The sequence below is a fragment of the Anguilla anguilla genome, chromosome 9 (genome assembly GCF_013347855.1).
Source record: "Anguilla anguilla isolate fAngAng1 chromosome 9, fAngAng1.pri, whole genome shotgun sequence".
Classification (NCBI taxonomy): domain Eukaryota; kingdom Metazoa; phylum Chordata; class Actinopteri; order Anguilliformes; family Anguillidae; genus Anguilla; species Anguilla anguilla.
In genome coordinates, this window is record NC_049209.1 from 5,974,508 (window position 1) to 5,998,498 (window position 23,991).

General features: G+C 39.6%; 2 protein-coding genes across 2 annotated transcripts; one reads left to right on the forward strand and one right to left on the reverse strand.

Moving 5' to 3' along the window:
- Window positions 1-1,559: 1,559 nt before the first annotated feature.
- On the reverse strand, window positions 1,560-10,781 carry acer3 (alkaline ceramidase 3). Its single transcript, XM_035435145.1, has 11 exons — window positions 10,578-10,781; window positions 9,217-9,327; window positions 8,985-9,037; window positions 8,644-8,696; window positions 7,779-7,860; window positions 7,344-7,379; window positions 6,462-6,520; window positions 6,248-6,349; window positions 5,524-5,628; window positions 5,313-5,358; window positions 1,560-5,226 (listed from the first exon to the last, which is right to left on the reverse strand). The coding sequence occupies exons 1-11, from the start codon at window positions 10,675-10,677 to the stop codon at window positions 5,173-5,175; spliced, it is 801 nt and encodes a 266-aa protein (XP_035291036.1). The 5' UTR covers window positions 10,678-10,781; the 3' UTR covers window positions 1,560-5,172.
- Window positions 10,782-10,874: 93 nt separating this feature from the next.
- On the forward strand, window positions 10,875-23,187 carry LOC118236627 (retinal guanylyl cyclase 2-like). The gene is made up of 18 exons (XM_035435144.1): window positions 10,875-14,114; window positions 15,094-15,395; window positions 16,038-16,392; window positions 17,026-17,110; window positions 17,371-17,467; window positions 17,579-17,713; window positions 17,804-17,884; window positions 18,120-18,296; window positions 18,719-18,875; window positions 19,076-19,225; window positions 19,313-19,461; window positions 19,892-20,055; window positions 20,658-20,850; window positions 21,025-21,199; window positions 21,637-21,735; window positions 22,011-22,105; window positions 22,207-22,292; window positions 22,869-23,187. Exons 1-18 carry the CDS (start codon window positions 13,370-13,372, stop codon window positions 22,951-22,953), a joined length of 3,330 nt encoding a protein of 1,109 aa, XP_035291035.1. The 5' UTR covers window positions 10,875-13,369; the 3' UTR covers window positions 22,954-23,187.
- The last annotated feature ends 804 nt before the right edge of the window (window positions 23,188-23,991 follow it).

The following is a 23,991-nucleotide window of genomic DNA, read 5'->3' on the forward strand; positions in this document are numbered from 1 at the left end:
GTGTGTGTGTGTGTGGGTGTGTGAGTGAGTGTGTTAGTGTGTGAGTGCATACATTTATATGGCACCCACACCAATTAACTATATACACCTCAAATGCTCTCATGATAGTTGTCATTTAATTGTCTTCAGAATGTTTCCTCATTCTTTTCATATTGATGTGTTCATCCTTAGTCTTTACTGAGTTTACACATTAACATATATAATGCTCTTTATAGGATGTTTTTAGAGCATGGTATTACATCACCTTGCTGATACTCAGGGTTTTTTACCTGATGTGTTGATTTGGCAGCTGTGTGCTAAATCTACTCCTCTTTCCGTATACTGTGAACATAATATCTGACATTAACAAATAAAATTTGGCAAAAGCGGATTTCCCCTTTCAGTGAGAAATACATTTCACCATTTTTTGATTGCTTCATTCCAGTTTGTGGTGTTTGTGCTTTTTGACTAATGTTTGTGCAATTATTTCAATTAATCTTCTAGACTTCATAGTTTCCTCCTTTCAAACAGGCTCGCTTGAGAAATTATATAGCATGCATTTCTTCTGAAAACACTTTGCATGTGGTGCGCAAGATAGCAAAAGCAGGTTTTAATGTGACATCCTTGCACATGTGGCTCATATCTTAGTGTATTGCAACTGTACTACTCCAGTTTTGACACATAAACAACCAATTCTAAATTAGCTGATGTCAATATTTACAGCAGTGTTCCAGTTCCACTTTCAGTTGTGTTTGTTTGGGTAGCATTGTTGTGACTTGCTAAGCATTGTAAAAAAAAATTCAAACAAACTGTTTACCTGAGGGAAATGTAAGTCTGTTGACTCAGGACAGTCCTCTGATAACTCTGTCTATCTCTGAGTATTTAAGCCAAAGATGTATACCACAGCTTTACTTAAATAGTTAAAACAGAAACAAAACCAAGAAGCTTGATTTATTTTGTGGACCAACCTTGGTTTACCACCAGTATGTGGTTTACCACCAGTATAAGTCTTATCTTAACCATATTTTCATAATCCTGGTGCACCACAACAAAGTTTCAGGATTATAAATCCTACTTATATTTGTGAAAGAACGTGTCAATGTCAATTTTTTAGTGCTTCAGCAAAAGAATGTGACTGGGAATATAGACTAAAGGGCCTTAACATCTGCTATGCAAGACAGGAAGCAGGTTTTTAATCTGTAAGCTCTGAAATACACTAAAATATGAAAATTCTCTTCAGGTGGTCATTGAAAACTTTGTTCACATTTATTGCATGCAAATGCACCTTGGAGCCTTTTCCCCCAGAGCAATCACTAACGATGAAGTGGTCTGTTTGCTTGAGCGTCAAAGCGTAAAACAGTGTATTTAACAAGTTTGGAAACTGCACTCTTAAAATGAAATGATACAGAAGAAGCTACATAAATGGTGAACTTTTTTCCAGATTTAAAAAAAAAAAACTTTTGGTCTGTTTGCTGAAATGTTTTTCATTGTGCGTTTTGAAATGCAGGACTGTGTGACAGAAACCTAGAGTCTGTGATGACGAACTCACGCTACTCAGCAACCATCAGGCACACCTCAGATCTGCATGATGAAACATTTATTTTGACTGGACGTAATTTCCTTCTACAAGGATAAGATTGCAAAATGTGAAATGACTCACACAAGTGGCTTACACATGAACAGGATCTTGAGTCACAGCAAAGAGACATTTTCACGTTTTCATGTAAACAAAAGTGAATTCTGTTGGAACTAAATGGAACAATGAATGGTTTGTTTTTTAATATCATCTCCAATTTAAGATTTTTTTCCCTCAATCTGCCGAACCATAGCATAACCAATGGGTTTCAGCTATCCAGTGATTTCAGTAACCCTTCACTTAATTATCTTTAATTGACTTTCAAAATGTTGTTTGAACATGTATTTCGGGGGAAACTGTAAAATTGGCTGGATTTATATGTAGGTCTCCACAAGGCTGTCAGGGCAGGGTACACTAAACCAAAGATTTACTCTCTGCCTATCAGAAATCAGTTTTAAGTGCTCTACTGCCCTCTGCTGTTACTTGCATGAAATGAATTTATGGGAAATACTATCGTCTGAATCTTTATAACATTGAAATAGCTGCATTTAAAATTGGGGGTTGCTCAAGAAGGCCACAATTCGTTGTCTTGACACAATTTATATCTTACAGTAGTAAAAATATCTGGTATATACAAAAGGTAATATCCAACTTTTTCAGTGTCTATGGAGGCCTTTGATCAAACCCCTACAGTGCTGCGATGAACAGAATATAACAGATTGGTTAAAAGTTCAAGGAAAACAAACTCCAGTGATTGAATGCCCTCCTCCAGATTCAAAAGATTTTGGAAGTTTCAAAAGGAAATGAATAAACATGACAAACACTTGGGAGACAGTGAAAACGCAAACCATCTTTTCGCTTACAGTATCATGAATAAATTAAACTCATCGCAAGAATGTCATGACATACAATGTTTTCCTGTAAAGGCAACAGCAAAAAGTTAAACAGTAAAAATGTACCTTTACGCAAACTTTTAAGAATAATTAAGAATGAATACTAGGTAAATACATTTAGACAAAATGTTACACAGTAAAATCATCTGAGAATCATCACTACAACTCCAAAGCAGAGCTAAGGCATGGTTCATTCATACTTCATTCATAGTTGACATACAGCATTTCTAGACTATTGTATACCTGTTGTCCAACACAAGAGCTTCACACATTAGCTGTAAAAATGTTGGACCATTTACATAACAGTACACAATCACAACAACTATAATACGATTCTGGCACAAAATTCCTCTCATATCTTTGGCACTAACATAACCAAAACTTGTGTTCTGTGCTTATATAAAAGACAAAGTCAGAGAACAGTACAGTATATAGAGGTATTATACCTGAGCTGTATACAGTTTAACTGCTAAACCACAACAGCAGATGATTAACTGTGTGTCATTCAAGGGATACCAAAACATTCATTTAAAACAAGCTGTTAAAGACTTAACATTGAGTTGTGCGGCTTTAAAGAACATCTTTTAGGTTTGCATACCCAGTGAGTGTGTGGGAAAATGATGCAGCAATGGGATTTAGAAATAAAAAATAAAATACACTCAGAATTACATCTGTGCTTGCTTTTATAATGCAATTGGCCACGTGCACCTCAAATCTGAATAATATGGGGAATTTGAACTTTTCGCAACTTAGGGGAAAGGGAAAATAGTGAGCGCTACAGTGAGTGAGAAAATAAGCAACAACAGCATGATTTAACCCCATTGTTGACTGTCGATTAATCAGATATTTATGGTCGAGACCAACAAGGTGGAAACATCCTCTTTCCAACACTCAGGATGGGGCCACAGCCTTATAATTTCAAGTCTGCTAGGTGTTCAATGGACCGGGAACAGTCAGGGATGAGGAGAAACAACAGGGCATGGCGAAAGATTGAGTTGTGCTCTGAAGAAAAACTGGTGAACTAGACAGATTTCTTGGCCAGAGACTAGTGAGAGCTACTTTTCCATGACAAAGGTTTTTCATACTTTGCATTGTTTACTAAATTAATACATATCAGGTAGTAGCTAAAAAGAACTGTTAAATGTTCACAAAATAATAATGTTACTAGCCCACTGGCTAAATAAATTATAGCACTCTAAGCTAAACAGTTAGACACGTGTATATATTCGGGACAAAGTCATAATTTTCTTGATTTGGCTCAATACACTTTTATATTTGTAATCAAACAATTCACATGTGGTTAAAGTGCAGATTATCAGCATTTATTAAATGGTATTTTTATACATATTGGTTTCACCACGTAGAAATGACATCACTTTTTATACATATATCCCCCTATTTCAGGGCACCAAGTTGTTTGGGACAAATGCGTTCACAGTTGTTCCTGATCAGTCAGGTGTGTTCAGCTACTTCCTTTCTGCAGGTATAGGATTGCTTTCAGTACCTAGTTTTGATTCTAGGCTTTTGATTGCCTTTGGAGTCAGTTACTAACGTTTGTCAACATGAGGACCAGAGTTATGCCAATTAAAGTAAAAAAAAGCCATCACGAGGCTGAGAAAAAAAAACAAAAAAAACAAAAAAAAAAACACATAGGCCAAACCTTAGACCTACAAAAATCAACTGTAATCACAAAGGTCCTGCTAGGCCAAGGAAGGCCTCTACAGCTGATGAACGAAGAAATCCCACCATAGTTATGTCAGTGGATGTGGAAGTTACTTTGTGGGTATCCTCTATCATTGAACTTCGTGTATCTTGGTAATAGCACATAACAGATACCAGATCACATCAGATCTGAGTCAGATCATTTCAGTCCCACAGTGTGCAGTAAAAAAAAAACTGAGAAAAAAAATATTTGTGATAATCATTGAGATGCACTTCTTGCACCAAATTATGCAAATGAATTTAACATACACAACACATCTACTGTTAAAAACAATAAATAAAATGACATAATGTAACGGCATAACATTCCCTTTGGTTTAATCTGTTTGTGACCAGCACAAACATTGCCTATGGTCTCCTCCAGACATAATATTGGTATAGGTAGCATCAAGAACCCCCTGGATGCTAAAAACCACAAAAATTATAATTCAAAATAACATAATCTCTAGCATCTGCCAGAACCATATTTATGTTAAAAGGTCTATAATATTCATAATAAACTAGAAACAAGTTAGCATCACTTACGTTCGTTTCTTCCCATGTTGAAGAAAGCAACCAAAGCTTGTTTCCCTTTGTCAAGGGTCACGTCATGCATAAGGCCTTAAATCTCCTGAGTGCATGTGATGTGTGTGTGTACGTGTATGTGTGTGTGTGTGTGTGTGTGTGTGTGGTGTGTATGTATGTGTATGTGCGTGCACTGTATTAATATAATGATTAAAATGACTAATGATCAATGTGAAAAGTTCCTGACATGTTCACCACTGACATCTGGCCTACTCCATTAAGTATCATGAAAACACAGCTACTCATTTCCTAGAGAACACTAATCTTGAGAATTCTGTGTGGCTGAGAAGAGGAATTCTTTTGGCTGAGCTGATGGGAGAGAAGCCTCTTCGAAGCCTCTGTGAGTTTACTGAAGTCATCGGAATTCCAGTGCGGCCACACGACATGCCACCACAGCTTGTGTGGAGAGGCGGCATTGTCTCTGATGCCAACTCACCCTCAGCTGCTCTTCTGGGACTCAGTGTCAGTCAGGGGCCAAAATCTACATATAAACTGAGCACAATTCACATTTCACCACAGGGAACAATGCTAGAGGACCTTAGAGGATTATTTTTTTTAGTTTAGTCAGTCTTACTGACCTGCACTTTCGGTCTGTGTTTGAGGTAGGTGCGTCTTATCTGGATGCTTTTGGAAGAAGCAGAATCAAGATTTTCAGAGGAAGTACATACTGATCAGGAGCATAGCCCAAAGGCAATTTCATTTTCATGAACTAGTAGACCAACATTTAACAGCTTCCTGTTCTTTTCCTCTACAGTGTGCGATCATTCCAAACTCCAAAACCATTTTTACCTGTAGAGAATATGCAGGTAGGATCCCACGCCTGTTAGAATGTGCCACCAGGCATGGAATTGAGTAACTGCACCAACAAGGGGGGGCAGCCTTTCTCGAGTTGCTCTGCGGGCAAGAAGAAATGAGAGTCAGCCACAAGTCAGAAGAGGTGAAAGATGCCATGCGTTCTTCAGCTCAAAGCGACAATGACACTTTATAAGGATCTCTCTTACTCCTCACAATCTGCTTATAAAATAACTTCATAAGCACACGGGTGCACTGGCGACAGTGACTAATATATGTACTGCACAGTGCTGAGAAAAAGTATTTGCCCCAATCCTGATTTCCTATATTATTGCATATTTGTCACACTGAATGGTTTCAGATCTTTAGACAAAATGTAATATTCGACAATGGGAACCCTACGTTATTATTTTATTTAATGAAATACACCCATATTACCCATGTGAAAAAGCAATTGCCCCCTTAAACTTAATCACTGATTGCACCACCTTCAGCTGCAATAACGAATATTCCTATAATTTGTTATTAGTCTTTCACAATGCTGGGGATTGTAACTCCAGGTTTGCAGGTTTGATTCCCAGTTGAGTCACTACCATTGTCGAGAGCAAGCTACTTAATCTTAATTCAGAAAAATATCCAGCTTATAAATGAATTGTATGTAAAGAATGTATGGTTCTCTGGATAAGAACATCTGAAAAATGCCTAAACATAAGCTGTTTACCTTAGTGTATCACACAGGAGATTGTCTATGTTCCACAGAATGAAGCCGAACAGGAACAGACCTAAAGATGTGTAGCACAGTGGTCTGAGCCATGGATATACCCTGTAAATAGAAACACTTAGTCACATTCAGTTACATGGAATATTAATGCAAACTTCGTAATTGAAAAAATCCTGTATTAAGGTACAGTTTGCATTGGGATGCATATACTTACCATGAAACTATGAAGACAGAACGAAAAAATAAGGCTCCCACCATTATTCCATACATGACCTGAGGAAGCACATATATTAGATAATAGTAGGTACTTGCTGTATCAGATATAATTCCAACATAATTGTCATTTAGGTCTTAAGGTTTATGAGCAATGATGCACATACTCTAGGGCCGAGGTGGACAACAAGAGTGGTATTGGTTTATTGTTTTCATGCCAACTTCCGACATTTTAGCTACACAATAAGCACATGAATGTCAGCCAAAGACTGCTCTTGTGTCGCCATATAAAACATTTTTCTATGATCTAATCTATGAGTGAACTAGTGTTGGTGTAGACAAGACAGCTGCAATAAAGACATGCTGCCTTTGTAGGGGTCCAAGCACCATAAGCAGTGGAACTCTACTGGGATTGCTCTGATTTTAATTTTTTTTTTTAATGTATATCGTAGAGTAAAAAATTTTGGAAGGTCGCTTCCTGTTCCCACATGCTACTCAGGTAAGAAAACAAACCCAGATTGGCCAGATGGTGGCAGTATAAGAAGAAGCTTCCTTTATTGGTCTATCACTTTTGAACTGTTTGGTCTATTGTCAAAAAAATTTTTTCCTTTAGATTCCCTGGCTGATAACAAACAAATCCTGAAAACCGAAGGCCAATTCTCCATATCCTGAAAAAACCAGATGTTCTGAGAATGTCGGGGTGTGGACATCCAAGCCCAGGGAAGGATTACCCTCTCCTGGTCAGCAGAATAGGACAGTAACTCTCACCATTACAGTGTTGAGAAGATTTTTCACTTTTTACAAGTATGTCCAATCTCCCAATATTGCTAATGGCAAACAAACGAATTATGAAATATGGGATAGTAAGTGTTGCTCTCCTTACCTGATGAAATACAGGCTCCTTCCACTGTAGGTATACCTAAAACATCCATGGAAATAAAAGATCATATAATATATATAATATATATATATTATATATATATAATATTATATATATATATTATAATACATTTGATGGAAAAAAACTCTATAAGGCAGCACTGATAATATGCAAAAATAATATAATGCGTATTGGTTAAAATATATTGTATAAATGTATACAGCTGTGCAGTATCAACATTTTTGTTTTCATTACTTTATCCATGTATTTGACTGATATTTTAACCTTATTTTTTATGTATTTTTATTCCACTGTGAAGCACTTTGCATTGCTTGATTCTCTGCATGGTGCTCTACAAATAAAGTTTTTTTTTTTTAAATTAACTTAGGGTCTACTATTAAGTAAGTTCCAAATAGAAAGGGAGATAATGAGACTTACCACAGTCACTATAACGCTGAACGCAAGTAATATCACGATGGGCAAACAGCTGATTGACTTCTCCTGCTTGAAGCATTCACATCTAGAAAAGTACCATGAGTATGTTGTACATGAATATACACTGAGCTCCATAATGTTTTTTATTTATTTGGCTCTGTACTCCACAATTTTAGATTTGTAATAAAACAAGTAACGTGTGGTTAAAGTGCAGCTTTTCAGCTTCTACTCAAGGGTATTTTTAATACATTTTTGTTTTACCATGTAGAAATTACTGCACTTGTTTTACACTGCCCCCGATTTCAGGGCACCACTATGTTTGGGATAACTTTCTTCATAGGTGTTTCTGATTAGTCAGGTATGTTCAATTGCTTCCTTGGTGTATGTATAAGAGAGGTTTCATGATCTTGTATTGTCTTCTAGGCTTTTTTATTGCATTTGGAGTCTCTTAATTGTCAGTATGGCGATCAGAGTGAAGGTCAAGGGTCAAGAGAGTGACAAATGAGATGAGATGTGCCAAACCATAAGCTTATCTACATCAACTGTTTGGAATAACATTAAGAAGAAAGAGAGCACTGGTGAGCTCAGGAATCACAAAGGGCCTGGTAGGACAAGGCAGGCCTTTACAGTTTATGGCTGAAGAATTCTCATCATAATGAAGAAAAACCCCCAAACACCTGTCTGACAGATCAGAAATACTCTTCTGGATGCAGGCGTGCAATGAAAAATGTCACAAAGAAGCACAAATGGAATCACTTTAGTCTCTTTTTTATGCACCATATGGACTTGAATAGTCAAAAAACTGCACGGCTCAAAACAACCAGATAAGAAGGAACTGAACGTTTGTATAAGAGCAGAGAGCACTTACAGGCAGTAGACAAAGACACAGCAGCAGTAGATCATGGGTAACTCATCAAGTAACTACAGGAGAGAAACAACATGAGGGAGAAAAATAATGAATATGAAAACAGGTTCCTCAATCCTCCGTTCAAGTTTATTTCAGTTTCATATGGCCCTTCTGCCCTTCACCATCTTAGCATGACTCTTGTTTCATGAACCTGCTACTCCCTTTTTTCAGACACGGCCACATTTTATCTGAAGTGGTATGCAGCCTGTGTTGAAATGCATTATGGGAATAGAAAAGGTGCTATTTCCGATTTTCAGTGGGAGGGTCACGAGGAAATATCAGATACAGATACAACTGCTCACCTGCATCTCGTACTGCAAAGTCATGTGGAAGCACCATGAGCCAATACCGACCACTGAAAAAAGCGAAACGTTCACTCAAAAAGCAACTTGCAAAAACAAAAACAGCACGAAGTTTAAGTTGTGGGCCATTCGATTTAAAAAACAACACACAACTGTAGCTGAAGACAGTCATTTCGCAATACATTTACAGACTCTTACAGACTGAAAGCATTTGGAAATCCAGTCTTCTTACCTGCAAGTCCCAAAAATGAAAGTAAATAACAGATTTCAAGGCCATCTTTGAGAGCCTGTATGGCACCATAAATTGGAGGTAGAATCATGATCAGGTTGCTCACAGTGTTCCCTGTGGAAGGACACAGTACAATGCATCAGTGTCAGAAAAACAATCTGTGGGTTAAATTCAATACATGAGAACCTGACACATAGACATATTTCAGGCAAGTGAAACAATACCTTTATACAGTGAATTCCATAATGTTTGGGACAAATAATTTTATTTCTTGACTGGCTCTACTCCACAACACAGAGCTGTGTTTCTATAACCAGTGCAAAGCTTAAAACACAAAATATTGTCCATTAAACCATGCTGTTTTAATCCTCTGAATTACAAGTCTCAACACAGCATACACAAGTCTGTAATCACTAGAAAGGCAGTTATGTGGGTCAAGACCCACCGATGGTCTAAAGAGGGGTCACAGAAGGCCATGAGAACTGCATAGGTACTGTGTACAATGAAACATAAGGGGCGCAAGTTATATATTTAAAATTATTTGACTCAATGATAGTTACACATCTGCTATTGTCCACAGACTGATGGTATTTTGGCATTGTCTCAAAGGACAGAGCAAGGTCATGGAAGGGTTGCTACGCAAAATACAAATCTAGAGGAGCAGGTTTTTCATACCTCTTGTCAGGCTTAGCGCACCTTACAAATGATCATTATCATTAACTGAAAACAATGGTGTGGGTGCTGACCTGGGTAGCTGGTCAGATAATACATACCTGTAGGCCTCATTCTCATATTTCACAAGCTAAATATGCTATAAACAAACAGAGATATTTAAACAAAATCTGAAAATGACATTAAACTGTGAAAAGGAGGCTCCATGAAAATGTGAGTGGATCATTAAACTTTTTACATTTATCTATTTATTTTTTTCCCTGATGGGTGTATTCGTTGTGTTACAGTAACACTGCGTTACAACTTTTAGCCTACGTACAATAGCCTACAAGAATACAGACATCGCAAAAGCATCGGTCTATCTTCTCAGTTTGTAAAACAATAATGAGCCGATCATTACAACAAGATGGATAGTCCCTAGTTCCCGGATTGACATGCGAATACCCCAGCATCATTAACTCTGTAACAGTTATTATTTTGTTCAGTCACATGGTTGGAAAATTAATGGTTTGCGTGAATGACGCAAATAATAAGGCTTTCGTTTCGAACTGAGCGCTATTTCTCTTTGGCGCTTCCCGAACCAGTGCCGGATCATTGATCAATGATCAGTATTTCTACAGCATCAGTGACCGATCGCAATGGTCTCATTTACGTAAAATTGTTAGTTTCACTTTCATATACGGCGTACTTACAGAATTCTGCGATATAAGAGGAGACAACATAGTTTTCTTCACACCAGTCTAATGTTGAGGTCGGCGGACCCCAGAATCCTTGCCTCTCCCAAGGAGCCATGATGGATAATGAACAGTTAGCTGTCCACCGGAGTTGGGAGTGCAGTTAAATCACCATAGGAACGTACTTTTATTTCAACTCAAACAGGAACTGCTGTATGTGGTGCAATCTGATCTCAGGTGAGGGTAGTCGCGAGGCAACAACAACTGAACTCCAGCACGATTTCCCTCGTGTTCATTATGATGTTGTGATCACTATCAATTGAGTATTAGAGTAGGCTCCAATAAAATTTTTAAACGAGTATTAATCAGGGACGAATACCAGTGCTGTTAAATGTTTACATTATATTACTTGGATGTGGCAGACTCTCATATCCAGAAAGAGAATGAGAAGACAGGTGCATAAATCTGGGATGAGCAACAGTAACCGTAGAGGTAGGAGGTAAATGCTCAGAAACCACAAATGTGAAAACCTAGGATTGATGGTAACCTAGTTAAGCCTTTTGGGGAAAATACACTGCATCCCTATCGGTGAGATATGCAACTACTCCCACACTACTAAGAATCCTGCCTAACACTAACACTGTAAAAGGCTAGATAGGCAGAAGCCTGCCTTGATGCCTGTTGAATAACTCAAACATCAACTAACCATATAACAATGCAAACATTATCAAAACTAATTTAAGTTATGCATGTGTTGTTTAGAGACATGTGCCATTAATTGTAGAGATTTGTCAGAGATAGGAAATGCATCACATTGTTATACATCTACAACTTTATTGAAGCATACAGTTGTAGATACTATACAATGCAGTATATTATTTCAAAGCTACATGCCCCAGAAAAAACCAACCAACTGCAAAAGTTGAAGTATGGCTGTGCAGTAATGTTTAGTGCAATGCAAAGCATCATCCCTTCATTGCTAAAATCCAGACTCTCCATTGCATGTGGTCCATTTGTTTCTCTGGGAGGATATGGCATTACATGGGAAAATATTCAATCAATCATTCAATCAATATTATGACCAATCATGACAAGGAACAGAACAATTCAAGCGGTTGCCTCTTTAACAATAGTTTCATTGTCCACATCTCTACATTGTTTGTGGCTTTGGCTGTCTTCAGCACCTATGCCTTGAGGTGCTGACTATACATTTCTTATAGCCTATTTGTGGCAGCAGAACTGAGGTGTCAAGGTGTAATATAAGAGGCTCATCAGCTTAAAGGATATGGGTCAGCAGAAGACTGGCATCACTTACAGACACCTGCATGCACAATCATCTTCACCCCTACCTGCTACACATAGCTCCAGAACACTTTCTTTTTGGTCCTCAATGACATGTAGAGACAAGTAGTCACATGCCTGGTATGGTGCGGCACATTTAATATAACTACATGCAGTTTGACAAATCAATATCAACCTTTGAAGATTTTAAGGGTACTTAAAGGCCAAAATATACTCAAATTCAGTAGCAGTGAATTATATTTTTTTGTTTTGTATTTTTCAAAGTTTATATTGTAACTAAGAAGGCCACTATAGGTGAACATTCTGTGTAAACAAATAAAAAGTTTAATTATCAAATTCTTTGACGTATATACAGTACAATACAAGCATCTGCTAATAACACCGATACTATTGTGCATATTTTTCTTCTCTGAAGCATGACTTCTTATTGCCTTCAATGCTGTGTCTATATGAGCACAATCTCCCTCTGAGGTGCCAGCATTTATATGCAATCCTCTTATTATGTGCCTGACTGTGAATGGATTAGGTGAGATTGTGACATGCAGGGTTTGTCCACAAGTAAGCTTTGCTAGTACTTTGCTGGAAAGAGCACCAGAGATGTTGGCCTTCAGCCCCAAAGGTAAAACTAGCCATTTCTGTTGATTAATGAATTAAGTTTTATACAGGATTTTATTTTGGGTCAAATCTTTGGTGAACCTTATATTAATGCCACGTGAGCTTAGAAATGTAGACAGACAAAATTTATGGAAAATGTTAAAGATTTCTTCACATACACTAGATGGTGCGAGTGATTATTTTTTTCTCAGAGCACATTACATGGGACTAAAAACCTTTTAGGGCTTCCGAAATCATCTCTCATTGCCGGAATTGAAGACTCGGTTGCAATGCATCTTCTCGGACCGGTCTGAGAAATATTACTACGTGTGGCTGGGTCTTGGAAATGATACAATTAAAGTGTCTGTCAGCTGGAAACAAACTTTACACCCGATCTTTTATGGGAGAAGAGAAGCATATCGATTTCTTCAGAAGTTGCGTGTAAATGCCGTTATCTGTGATAGTTGAGTGAAGCCTGTGATGCCAAGACCAGGAGAAACAAAAGAGAGCAAAAATAATACTCTTGGATAATAGAACTTTTGTGCAGTAAATGGTATGAACGGACAGACGGAGATGAGAGTGGTGAGTGTTGTTTGAAAATATTCAATTTTCGTTTGTTCATCATGGGTGTATGGAGTTTTTTGTGTGTTTTATTTAATAAATATACCTTTCCCTTATGGATGAATCTAGACATTTGTTTTCAGTGTCATCAGATATGCTAAACATCTATCTTTTACAGCTGTTATTAAAAAAAAATAGTGGTGCTATAAGGGCAACAAAAAGTAAATCTCTGTTACTGAATGTTTGTCATCAGTTGATAAATGTTTCCTTTTTTCACAGGTGTGTTTTGTCTTGACGTACAAGGCTTGGTAATGTAACAGTGCACTCTTGGATCCAGAGATTCAGTTAGAACAATGCAAAATATTCCTCTTCATTTTGTAGGCTTTCTGTCAGAATTATTAAACCATCCCTCTTTTTCTCTCCTCAAGCACAGACACAGCTTCACGCCATTACCATTTTCTAACATTTTACAATGGGTAATGTTAGGGGTACTGATGTCTCCATGTTGTGTTCAGTGCTTGACTTTTAAAGTGGGGGTGCTGGGACCCTGGAACTGTGACCCAGTCTTCCCAAAAGCCCTTCCTGTTCTTGCAGCCAAGCTGGCAGTGGGCCGGATAAATGAAGACTTCAGTTTAGATTTGGGCTGCAAAGTGGACTTTGTGATTCTCCAGGAGGCTTGCGAGACGTCCAAGGCACTGACAAAATTTGTGCAGTATGAGAGCTCCGTCCAAGCCTTCGTCGGGCCATTGAATCCTGGGTTTTGCAACGCAGCCGCGCTTTTGGGGAAAAATTGGAACAAGGCTATTGTTTCATGGGCCTGTGTTAACTACGAACTGGATCAAGGACACAGCTACCCAACCTTTGCCCGGGCTTTGCCTTCACCAACGACGGTTCTGTTCACCGTACTAAAGCACTTCAGGTGGGCCAGCATAGGCATCGTTTCTTCCAACGAGGACATATGGGTGGACACGGCCAGCAAAGTGGCTGCCTCCTTGAGGAGTCGAGGGCTACCTGTGGGTATTGTTGCATCCATTGGGAACAATTCCACTGAGATGGAGAGGACTCTGAGGAGAATTCAGCAGGCTGGAGATGTAAAAGGTAAGAGCGTCTCATTAATGAAAATTGCTTTTATGTCTTCTGAGCATCTGCCTCCATAGAAAAACTATGAGATCCAGTGCAAGGTAATGTTGATGTAAAGAAGAGTCCAATTGTTTTGGTTGTCAAAGCTTGGTCCCAAAAAGAGGTCCTATGTTTAGCTCCTCAACTCCCCTTATTTGAGGTAAAAATCTGATGTGAAACTATCATAGGGTAAGATATGTTGTCAAAAGAAAGGTTTCTTTTTATTTTGAGCACCATATAGAGACTTTTATGAACTGGACTTGTTGTATGTCTGTATGTGCAAGTCTTGCTTTTTTGCTCTGTAATTTACTGGTGTTTTACTTGCTGTTCTATATCTACACCCTTGTCTTTGTTCTTATGACTCATTCTAAGTAAATTAGGTGAATATTTCAAGCACTTTCTATAAAATATAAAGAAAACAATATGAAAAAACAAGAACTATTGTGTTTCAAAATATTTGATCATGTAAATTTTAATAATGAGAACGCTACCTCTTCTTAAAAAGCTTTGTGTTGAAGCAGGTGTCCTGAAGTGTGGGACAAGGCAGATCAGTTCCTTGCCTGACTCCTCATATAATACCTACCCCTATCCTCAGGCAAAAAAATGTTTCTTCCTTCTGTCATTGCTTCAGAAACACAATGTGAAATTACTGGTGCTTGTGTTGCTTAGCAGCCATCTATTCTCAGAACAAATCAGTGGAAGGCATAAGAAGCAAACATGATTGTCGCATTATGAATCCTGCCATTGTCTCGACATAGCTCAGGAGTTAAGAGCGGTTGTCTGGCAGTCGGAGGGTTACCGGTTCGATCCCCCGCCCTGGGCGTGTCGAAGTGTCCCTGAGCAAGACACCCCTAACCCCTAATTGCTCTGGTGAATGAGAGGCATCAGTTGTAAAGCGCTTTGGATAAAAGCGCTATATAAATGCAGTCCATTTACCATTTGTCTCTGTGTATTCCAGTCATTATCATGTGCATGCATTCCTTGCTGATTGGCGGTGAGCCGCAGGCCGCATTTCTGCTGAAAGCCCAGGAAGCTGGACTGACCAGCGGGAGGTACGTCTTCGTGCCGTACGACTCCCTGCTTTACAGCCTCCCGTACGCCAACACGTCGTACTCCGCACTGCGGGACAACGGCAGGCTCCGACAGGCGTACGACGCCGTGCTGACAATCACTGTGGCTTCTGAGCTAATGTCGTTCAATGAGGCGTACAGTATGGCCAAGCGCGCGGGTGAATTCTCCTCTGCACCTGACCCACAGCAGGTGAGTCCCGCTGTTCTCTCCACAAACAACTTCTCATGGGGTAGTCACCCAGACAGTGCATAGTTGTCCATTCGTGGGTGTTTGGCTACATTTTAAAAGGGATAAGTTACAGGTATATACAGAATTATCTTGTAGCACACATTTCAGAATTAAATCCAATTTATATCCAGCACTACATGGCTCTTAACAGTCTCAGTCATTCAATGAATTTGCATTTTGTATTTTTTTTACAGCTGCACTGGCCCAGGGTATGCTTAGGGTAGCACAGGATTATTTAAACTAGGGACTTGGGGGCAGGGAGGTCAGAGAGTGAAAAGGGGAGAGTGGGGCAGACTGCTCTGAAGGACACTGTCAAGGCTACCTATATTAGTGTGAACACCGATGACATCTTTTTAAAGCAAAATTTTAGTAAGGGTGGCTTGGCACAGTGCATCTGCTGGATCCGCCTCCTGCCAATCGAATAGGCATTACAGTGTACAAAACTGTTTAATATGGGACTTAACTGATCACATGTCTGTCATTACACAACTTTCCAAACACAACTAAATACAGCACTTTGTTTAGGGCCACCAAAACCCTGGCTCCGAGTCCCAAATCATGTGAAAATAGTTTTTTTTTTTTTGTTGCCCTTTTTCATTACAGGTGTCACCGCTGTTTGGGACAATATACAATGGGATCTATTTCATTGCCAAAGCCATGCACAACTCCAGAAAGGCTGGCAGATGGCTGTCCGGGACCAATGTGGCGTCCTTCTCCAAGAGCCTCGCATTCAACGGCTTCAATCAGAAGATACAGACAGACAGTTTCGGGAGGGGTCTGACCAATTACGTGATCCTCGATTCAGATGGAAAGGGGAGCCAACTCTACCACACCTACCTGGTTGACTTGAGCACCGACCTGGTGCGCTTCGCTGGCCGGTCCATTCATTTCCCAGGAGGCACCCCGCCACCAGCTGATCCCAGCTGTTGGTTTGAGCCCGATAGCGTCTGCACCGGAGGTAACACATCATCTCAGTACTGTATGATACACTATTATTTCCACTGAATGAATCAGCTGTGGCATTGCAATTCACTGCTTCAATATATTATTTACATGACTTTTTTTTATGAATATGGATTATTTTCATTATAAGCTGACCGTCTCATTCCATTTCAAAAATGGCTGCCATTGTAACCTATGCAGTAGATAAGTGGTGGTAACATTAATGAATGCCAGAAATCTGTTGAAAATATGAAAATAGAAAATATGTTGAGGAGGCCAGGGTTTCCTGGAGATCATCTACTGATTGGTGAAGTTCCAAGATGGCAACAACAATTATCCCTGTCAAGAGCTGTTCGATTTTGTGTATAACTGAAAACATCATGATGTATACAGTAGATAAAAGCTTTGATTGAGTGATAAATACCCCTTCTTCACAATAGAAGGGCAGTATGTGGGGTCAGATAGAGGGGTCAAGTAGAGAGTAGGTCAAGTTTAAAATATGATGAGAATGAATCGCTCATTGAATTTGTATTTTCATGCCCTCATGTCTATTTAACAGCATACACTGATTCACCTTAAAAAAGCTTTAATTTTTTGTAGATCATGTGTCATATATCCATATTTGATGTCTTTTTCTATTCTTTCTTAGGTGTGGAGCTAACCAATGTTATCCTTGTGGTTGTGTTCATCTTTACCCTTATTGTTGGTAGCATGGGTTTAACTTTGTTCATAAGGTAAGGCATCATCTGTTTTATTTCCAGTCCTTACTTTTCAAGGACCACAGTGCCATTCTGTTTTGACCCAATATTGAATAAACTGCCAAACCAAATTTGAAATAAAAGTAAATAGGACATTTTTCCTTTGATTCTTGATATGCAATCTGCAGACAGTAAGGAAAGTTGTGTAATGACAGACGTGACCAGTTAAGTCCCATATTATACAGTTTTGTACACTGTTGTTTTTTTCTTAACTGTAATGCCTATTTGATTGGCAGGAGGCGGATCCAGCAGATGCAGCTGGTGAAAGGGCCCAATCGGATCCTGCTGACCTTGGAAGACCTCACCTTCATTGAGCCAGAACTCAGCAACATGGCAAGTCCCCCCAACTTACTTGTACTTCAAAAAGAATTATTGACCATCTCTGGTCACACGTAACTGCACACAATAGGCTGCATGAAATAATGTTATTTTTGTGTCCTTCAGAAAATAACTTTGGAAGACCTCAGCGAGTTCAAAAGTGAAATTGGCGGTAAGAGTGTGAATTCTGCAGACGGCTCCCACTCTATGAACAGTAATGCAACAGCAACACATGAGACTTCAAATGTTGCCGTTTATGAGGTATTACGATGAAATAACTTGGAAGATTTTTAAAAACCTGTCAGATGGTTTCTGAAACCTTTGCTAATTGTAGCGATTTTTTATTTACAGGGTGACTGGGTGTGGTTAAAAAAGTTCAAAGAAGGACAATTCAAAGAGGTTAAGCCAAGCACCACAAGACTTTTTACAAAGGTATCTTTGTTTCTTCTCCCTCTGAAAAGCATTGAGAGAGGCTATGTTGATTAGAAAGGTAACAGGATTACAGTGAAATAATTTAAATACATCACCTTTCTTTAATATGAGATTAAAGTAATAATAAAATAAGACGCTAGCAATGTTGCTGCTGTAATCTGACATGATCAGAGCTGCCAATGGCAGTGGGAGGAATAGTTTTTGAGTTAACACCGTTTGTGCTGGACAACCCCAGATGAAGGACCTCCGCAACGAGAATGTCAACCTGTTCCTGGGCTTCTTCGTGGACTGTGACATGTTCGCCGTGGTAACGGAGCACTGCTCCCGGGGGAGTCTCCAAGACCTGCTGCGCAACGAAGACGTCAAGCTGGACTGGATGTTCAAGTCCTCCCTCTTACTCGACCTCATCAAGGTCCATTTCACTGTCTCGGGGTGGTGTGGCACAGGATAGCAAAGGACGGCGAGGCTTGCAGCCTTCCGAAAGGGCAAAACTTCATGTCTGCTTAATAGGAAAAATAAGTTTGGCCTTTCTTGGCCTTGCGCTGAAAGCCACATTCATTCAGTTTGAGGGAATCAGATAAAAGCGGCACTATGTATACAGTATATCAATGACTGCTTATTTGTAAATGTTTGAGACAAAAGTTTGTAATCCTTGTTCACCTTTACTGTCTGCACCACAGTACGGCAGGCAATCATTAGGTTTAATCATTAGGCACTAATTTAATTTGTACTGTATCATATTATTATTATGAGTATTGTTATTATTATTATTATTATTATTATATCTTTACGAGCTTGATCAAATTGTTGGTAAGTAAAGTTTGTGTCTTTCAGGGCATGAAATACTTGCACAATCGTGAGTTTCCCCACGGACGTCTGAAGTCTCGTAATTGTGTGGTGGATGGGCGCTTTGTCCTGAAAATCACAGACTATGGCTTCAGTGAGCTTCTGGATACCCAGAATTTTCCAAAAGAGTTGCCTCCTCCTGAAGGTACAGCTGTTGGGTGGATTTTGGCCTTCTTTAATACCACATAATTCAGCTCTTCCTTAGAAAAGGCAATAATGTGTCCTCGTGAGAAACATTTCATAATTCATGTTGTTTTGTTGAAAAAATATTACCACAAACAGGGAATCACACAAATCATGTGTCACATGAATGGGTAAGAGGACACGTATTGCATATTTCATCAGAACTGTTCTGGACGGCTCCTGAGCTCCTCCGGGACTTGGAGATCTCCCAGAAAGGGACCTACGAAGGAGATGCGTACAGCTTCGCCATCATACTGCAGGAAGTGGTGGTTCGTGGACCACCGTATTGCATGCTGGGTCTGCCTGCTGAAGGTAAAGTTTTTTGAGGTATGTGTTTGATGCAGTGTTCCCCTCTGTGTTGCCAAGTACTCATGCCATTCTGGCCTACCTCTGCATTAGAGATCATCAGGAAGGTGAGAAAGCCCCCGCCCCTGTGCCGGCCCACCGTGGCCCCAGACCAGGCCCCCCTGGAGTGTATCCAGCTGATGAAGCAGTGCTGGAGCGAGCAGCCGGACCGGCGGCCTACGTTTGAGGAGATCTTTGACCGAGTGAGCTGCGTTTTGTTCCTCTTTATCACATGATCACACCAGGGAGAATAATGAATAAGTACACTAATGTGTGCAGCAAATGTATGCTATTTGAATTTTAATTTCAGGGTCACATTCGCAGACTGATATTTTCTGCAAAGTCTGCAAAAGGGCACTTCAGACTTCCGTATTTTCATTGAGTAAAATTGGGGTTGGATTCAATCAAATGTTTTTGTAAATATTTTTTCTGTAAATATAAATGTATAAGTGTTAATGTTTTAACTACCATCATTTGAGGATTTCATTTTGAAGAGTGCTTAACTTGCTTTTTTGGTGTGAAAGAAAAAACACACATTTGTTAATTACAAATGTTGATTGACTCCAATAATGCAGCTCCAACAGCAGACTGTATATTGATGTGTCTGCTGTGTTTGTGTGATATGCATCCTAGTTCAAGACCATTAATAAAGGTAAGAAGACGAACATCATCGACTCCATGCTGCGCATGCTGGAACAGTATTCCAGCAACCTGGAGGAGCTGATCCGGGAGAGAACAGAGGAGCTCGAGGTGGAGAAGCAGAGGACTGAGAAGCTCCTTTCTGAGATGCTGCCACCGTGCGTCCCCTTGCTGCTCCTGCCAAAACTCACAACATACTCTATAATGCAGTGGTGGAACATCCAGGGTTCAGAAAGTCAAAGTGCTGCCATGTGTTTCTTCCACCCATGAATCACTAATTAGTTTTACCTACTAGCTGAAGAACTGTGCTAATTAGCAAATCCAGATGATTGGAACAAAAGGCTGCGGAGAACTTCTACTTTCTGAACATGGATTTTCCACCTCTGCTATAATGGAAATTTACAGTCCTGACTGTGGACATGGTCCATATTACATTTACTCGGAAAAGCCATTCTACTTGGAGGGCTGATTTTTATGCTTTATATGTTCTTTCTATTCCATGAGCAAACAAACTAAATAAATGTAACAATTTGGTTTCTGATTGTCATTAAGCCCAAGTGCTGTGTTTCTGGTTTGACAATGGAAGACCATCAATGCTGTTTGTGGATAATTCCAGTATTGTAATGCAATACTGTTAACAATGGCTTACTTACCTTTGTGATGTCTATGGGTTTTAACTGCCATTTTCACCTGCCTTGAACCTGAAACAGTGTACTCCTGAATGTTTCACCTCAGGCACTTCTGTTTTTCCTGCTCGAAGGTCTGTTGCAGAGGCCCTAAAGACAGGTGCCACAGTGGAGCCAGAGTACTTTGACCAGGTCACCATCTACTTCAGCGACATTGTGGGGTTTGCCACCATCTCTGCCCTCAGTGAACCCATTGAGGTGGTCGATCTCCTCAACGACCTTTACACTCTCTTTGACGCCGTGCTTTGCAACCACGATGTTTACAAAGTAAGCAGCCATTTTGGCTCCTTTTAATAGTTTCTTTTAAACAATTATTTATTAAAGTATACTATATTTCCATTTGAATTTTCTTTTGTGTTTTGAGCGAGGGCATAGGAATGGCCATTATAGTTTTCTAACATATAAGTTTCCCTCAGCAATAAGCATGGCTTTTTCCCTCAGGTGGAGACTATTGGTGATGCCTATATGGTGGCTTCAGGTCTGCCAAAGAGGAATGGAAACAAGCATGCGGCAGAGATTGCCAATGTGTCCCTGAATCTCCTCAGCTCCGTAGGATCCTTCCAGATGAGGCACATGCCAAGTGTCCCGGTCAGGATTCGAATTGGCATACACTCAGGTGAGAAATGCATCTCAGATTATGGCTAATGCACACAGGTCGGCAGGGGTTATGTGTGAAGCCCAGTCTAGCCACTAGTCACTGGTGCATTTCCTTCTCATCATTTCCTCCTCATCATGGTGCTGTAAACAAAAAGGCCTTCTGTTGTACTGTTCAAAGTGTCTTCCATCTTTAAAGGGATGGTGTGCACTTGCTAGCCTTCCTAAACATGTTTCACTCATTGCCAGGGCCATATTATATGTCAATACCACATGAAATCAGTGTTTGTTTGTTTGTTTGTTTGTTTTTTCCAAAATCTTGCAAGATATTTGTCCTGTATAATCTGTAGAATGTGTCTATTTGTAATGAAAGCCACGTTAATGCGTGAACAATATTGAATTTTATGTAAAAGATGCATGCTTGTGGTGACAGGGGGGGCTTATCATTTGTGTGTGCAGGGTCATGTGTTGCTGGGGTTGTGGGTCTGACCATGCCTCGGTACTGCCTCTTTGGAGACACGATCAACACCGCCTCGCGTATGGAATCTACGGGCCTGCGTGAGTTGCGTCTTATTCAATGTGTATGTGTGACACATTATAATGAAGAAATTAACTGAGGGGTTGCTGGTGGCTCATCCTTTTAAGGCACTGTTCTAGTGCATGGATGGACCCTTTGGTCTAGTTTTATATGTGGAGTGTGTGAGTGCTGACTGGTGGGGAGCCACACAGGGCTACACACAATTGGCTCTATTATCACCAGGCTGAGCTGTCACAGCCTATTTGATTCATGTAAGGAAAGTTCATTATTTAATTGAAGAATTGTTTTCCCTCAGCTTTTAGAATTCATGTCAATATCACCACTGTGAAGATCCTTCGGTCTCTGAATGAGGGGTACCTGATAGATGTGAGGGGGAAGACAGAACTAAAGGTAAATAAAACTGTTGCTTTAATTTTCTTCCAAATTATCAGGGTTATAAGCCGTTTGAAAATAGGAAGTTATGTAAATGAGAAACATGTCTTTCTCAACAGGGTAAAGGCATTGAGGAAACATACTGGCTTGTTGGGAAAGCAAACTTCTCCAAGCCATTGCCAAAACCCCCAGAGATCAAACCAGGGTATGTTATCTAGATGTGTGTGTGTGTGTGTGTGTGTGTGTGTTTGTGAACTTATAATAATATCTTTGTGGGGACCAAATGTCTCCATAAGGATAGACAGATTAGGAAAATTATGCTTTGTGGGGACCTTTTGCTGGTCCCCACAAGGTCAAGAGGCTGTTTTATGGTTAGGATTTAGGGTTAGGGTTACAATTAGGTTAAGGTTAGGGTTAAGATTAGGCATGTAGTGGTTGGGGTTAGGATTAGGGCCAGAGGTTACGGAATGAATGTAGGTAATGGGAAGTGTGTGTGTGTGTGTGTGTGTGTGTGTTTATATGCTGTCTGAGATTGTAATGTATTTTGTATGCTGTGCACTGCATGTAACAGGTGTCTACTAAGCAAAAGAAAAGCTAGTTTAGCAGATGGTGTATAGTCCGGAAGCTAGTTTAGCAGATGGTGTATAGACACATATATGCACATTTTTTCCCACACCGTTTCTACAGCTTGGTGCCAACTTATTCAATATAATCTGCAGTCAGTTCCTAAATATTTGTGCAACTGTGCAGTTAAAACCCAGAAACTTTTGATACCTTTCAGCGATAACTGGCAGGAAATGGTGACCAATGAAATCAAGTCTATCTTCCGGAAGGCCAACAGGCCAGTGGACGGGCCCAGAATCTGAGGGAAGCAAGAGGAGTGGAATGGTGAAGAACAGAAAAGCCTTTACCCTGCAGCGGCAGGAGAGTAAGACGGGGGTTATCACTCTGCCTGGTAACTCTGGGTTATCTGAAGAATGGTAATAGGATTACCAATTGTCTAATCTTGTACAGGCAAGCACAGCAGACAGAATGCACTAATAAAGTGAAGGTCATTATAGCACTAAGTATGGAAGTACATGTATGAGAAGAACAAGCATCACTTAGGCCTACCTATTTAAAGGAATTGTCTTTAATGTGCATTTTTATTTGGCCACTGTGTGGCTCTTTGGAAGAATAGATGTTTTTTTTTTTTCTTTCCATCACATGCAGACGATTTAAAATAGTATTAAATATTATTGTTTTATTGCTTTATTTTAGACATCATCACTTCATCAAGCATGTGCAAAGTAGATGTCATAATTATAACTATACCTATCGAGCTTGGTTGGAGAATCATGATTTCAACTGTATTTGATGTTAATTAGGTTATGAAAGAAGTTTAACATCCAATTTTGGGCCAGATTTACTAATGCTTTTGTGAGTCACGTGAGTCGTCGATCGCAAGGCGTGCTTGCCTCCTTAATCAATATGCATTTAAGGGAGGGTCAAGTAAATAATGGGCGGGGAGAAGTGTGGCTGATTATGTTTTCCATCGAGTTTACAAAAGTTCACGCAAAATTTCTCTTCCTCTAAAGAGCAGGTGTAAATTATGGCACAAGAATAGACATCAACGATGCACTGAGAAAATCTATACAACAAGAATCACTCTATTTCAATATTAAATCATTAAACAGTACCGATTAAGCAGCCAGGCAATCATTAAAGCTGGGTGTTTGCCACATAAAATATTGGCTAATGTCACAGAGCAGTCACACGAAAAGTTGTTAAAAATCACAGAAAACTAAAAAAACAAGGCAGAAATCACGGTGTTTAAAAACATTAATTCAATAAATTAACCAATACATCTCATGCACAGCATTGGGAAATGATTGAAATCATTTCTGAAATTGCAGCAACAGTAA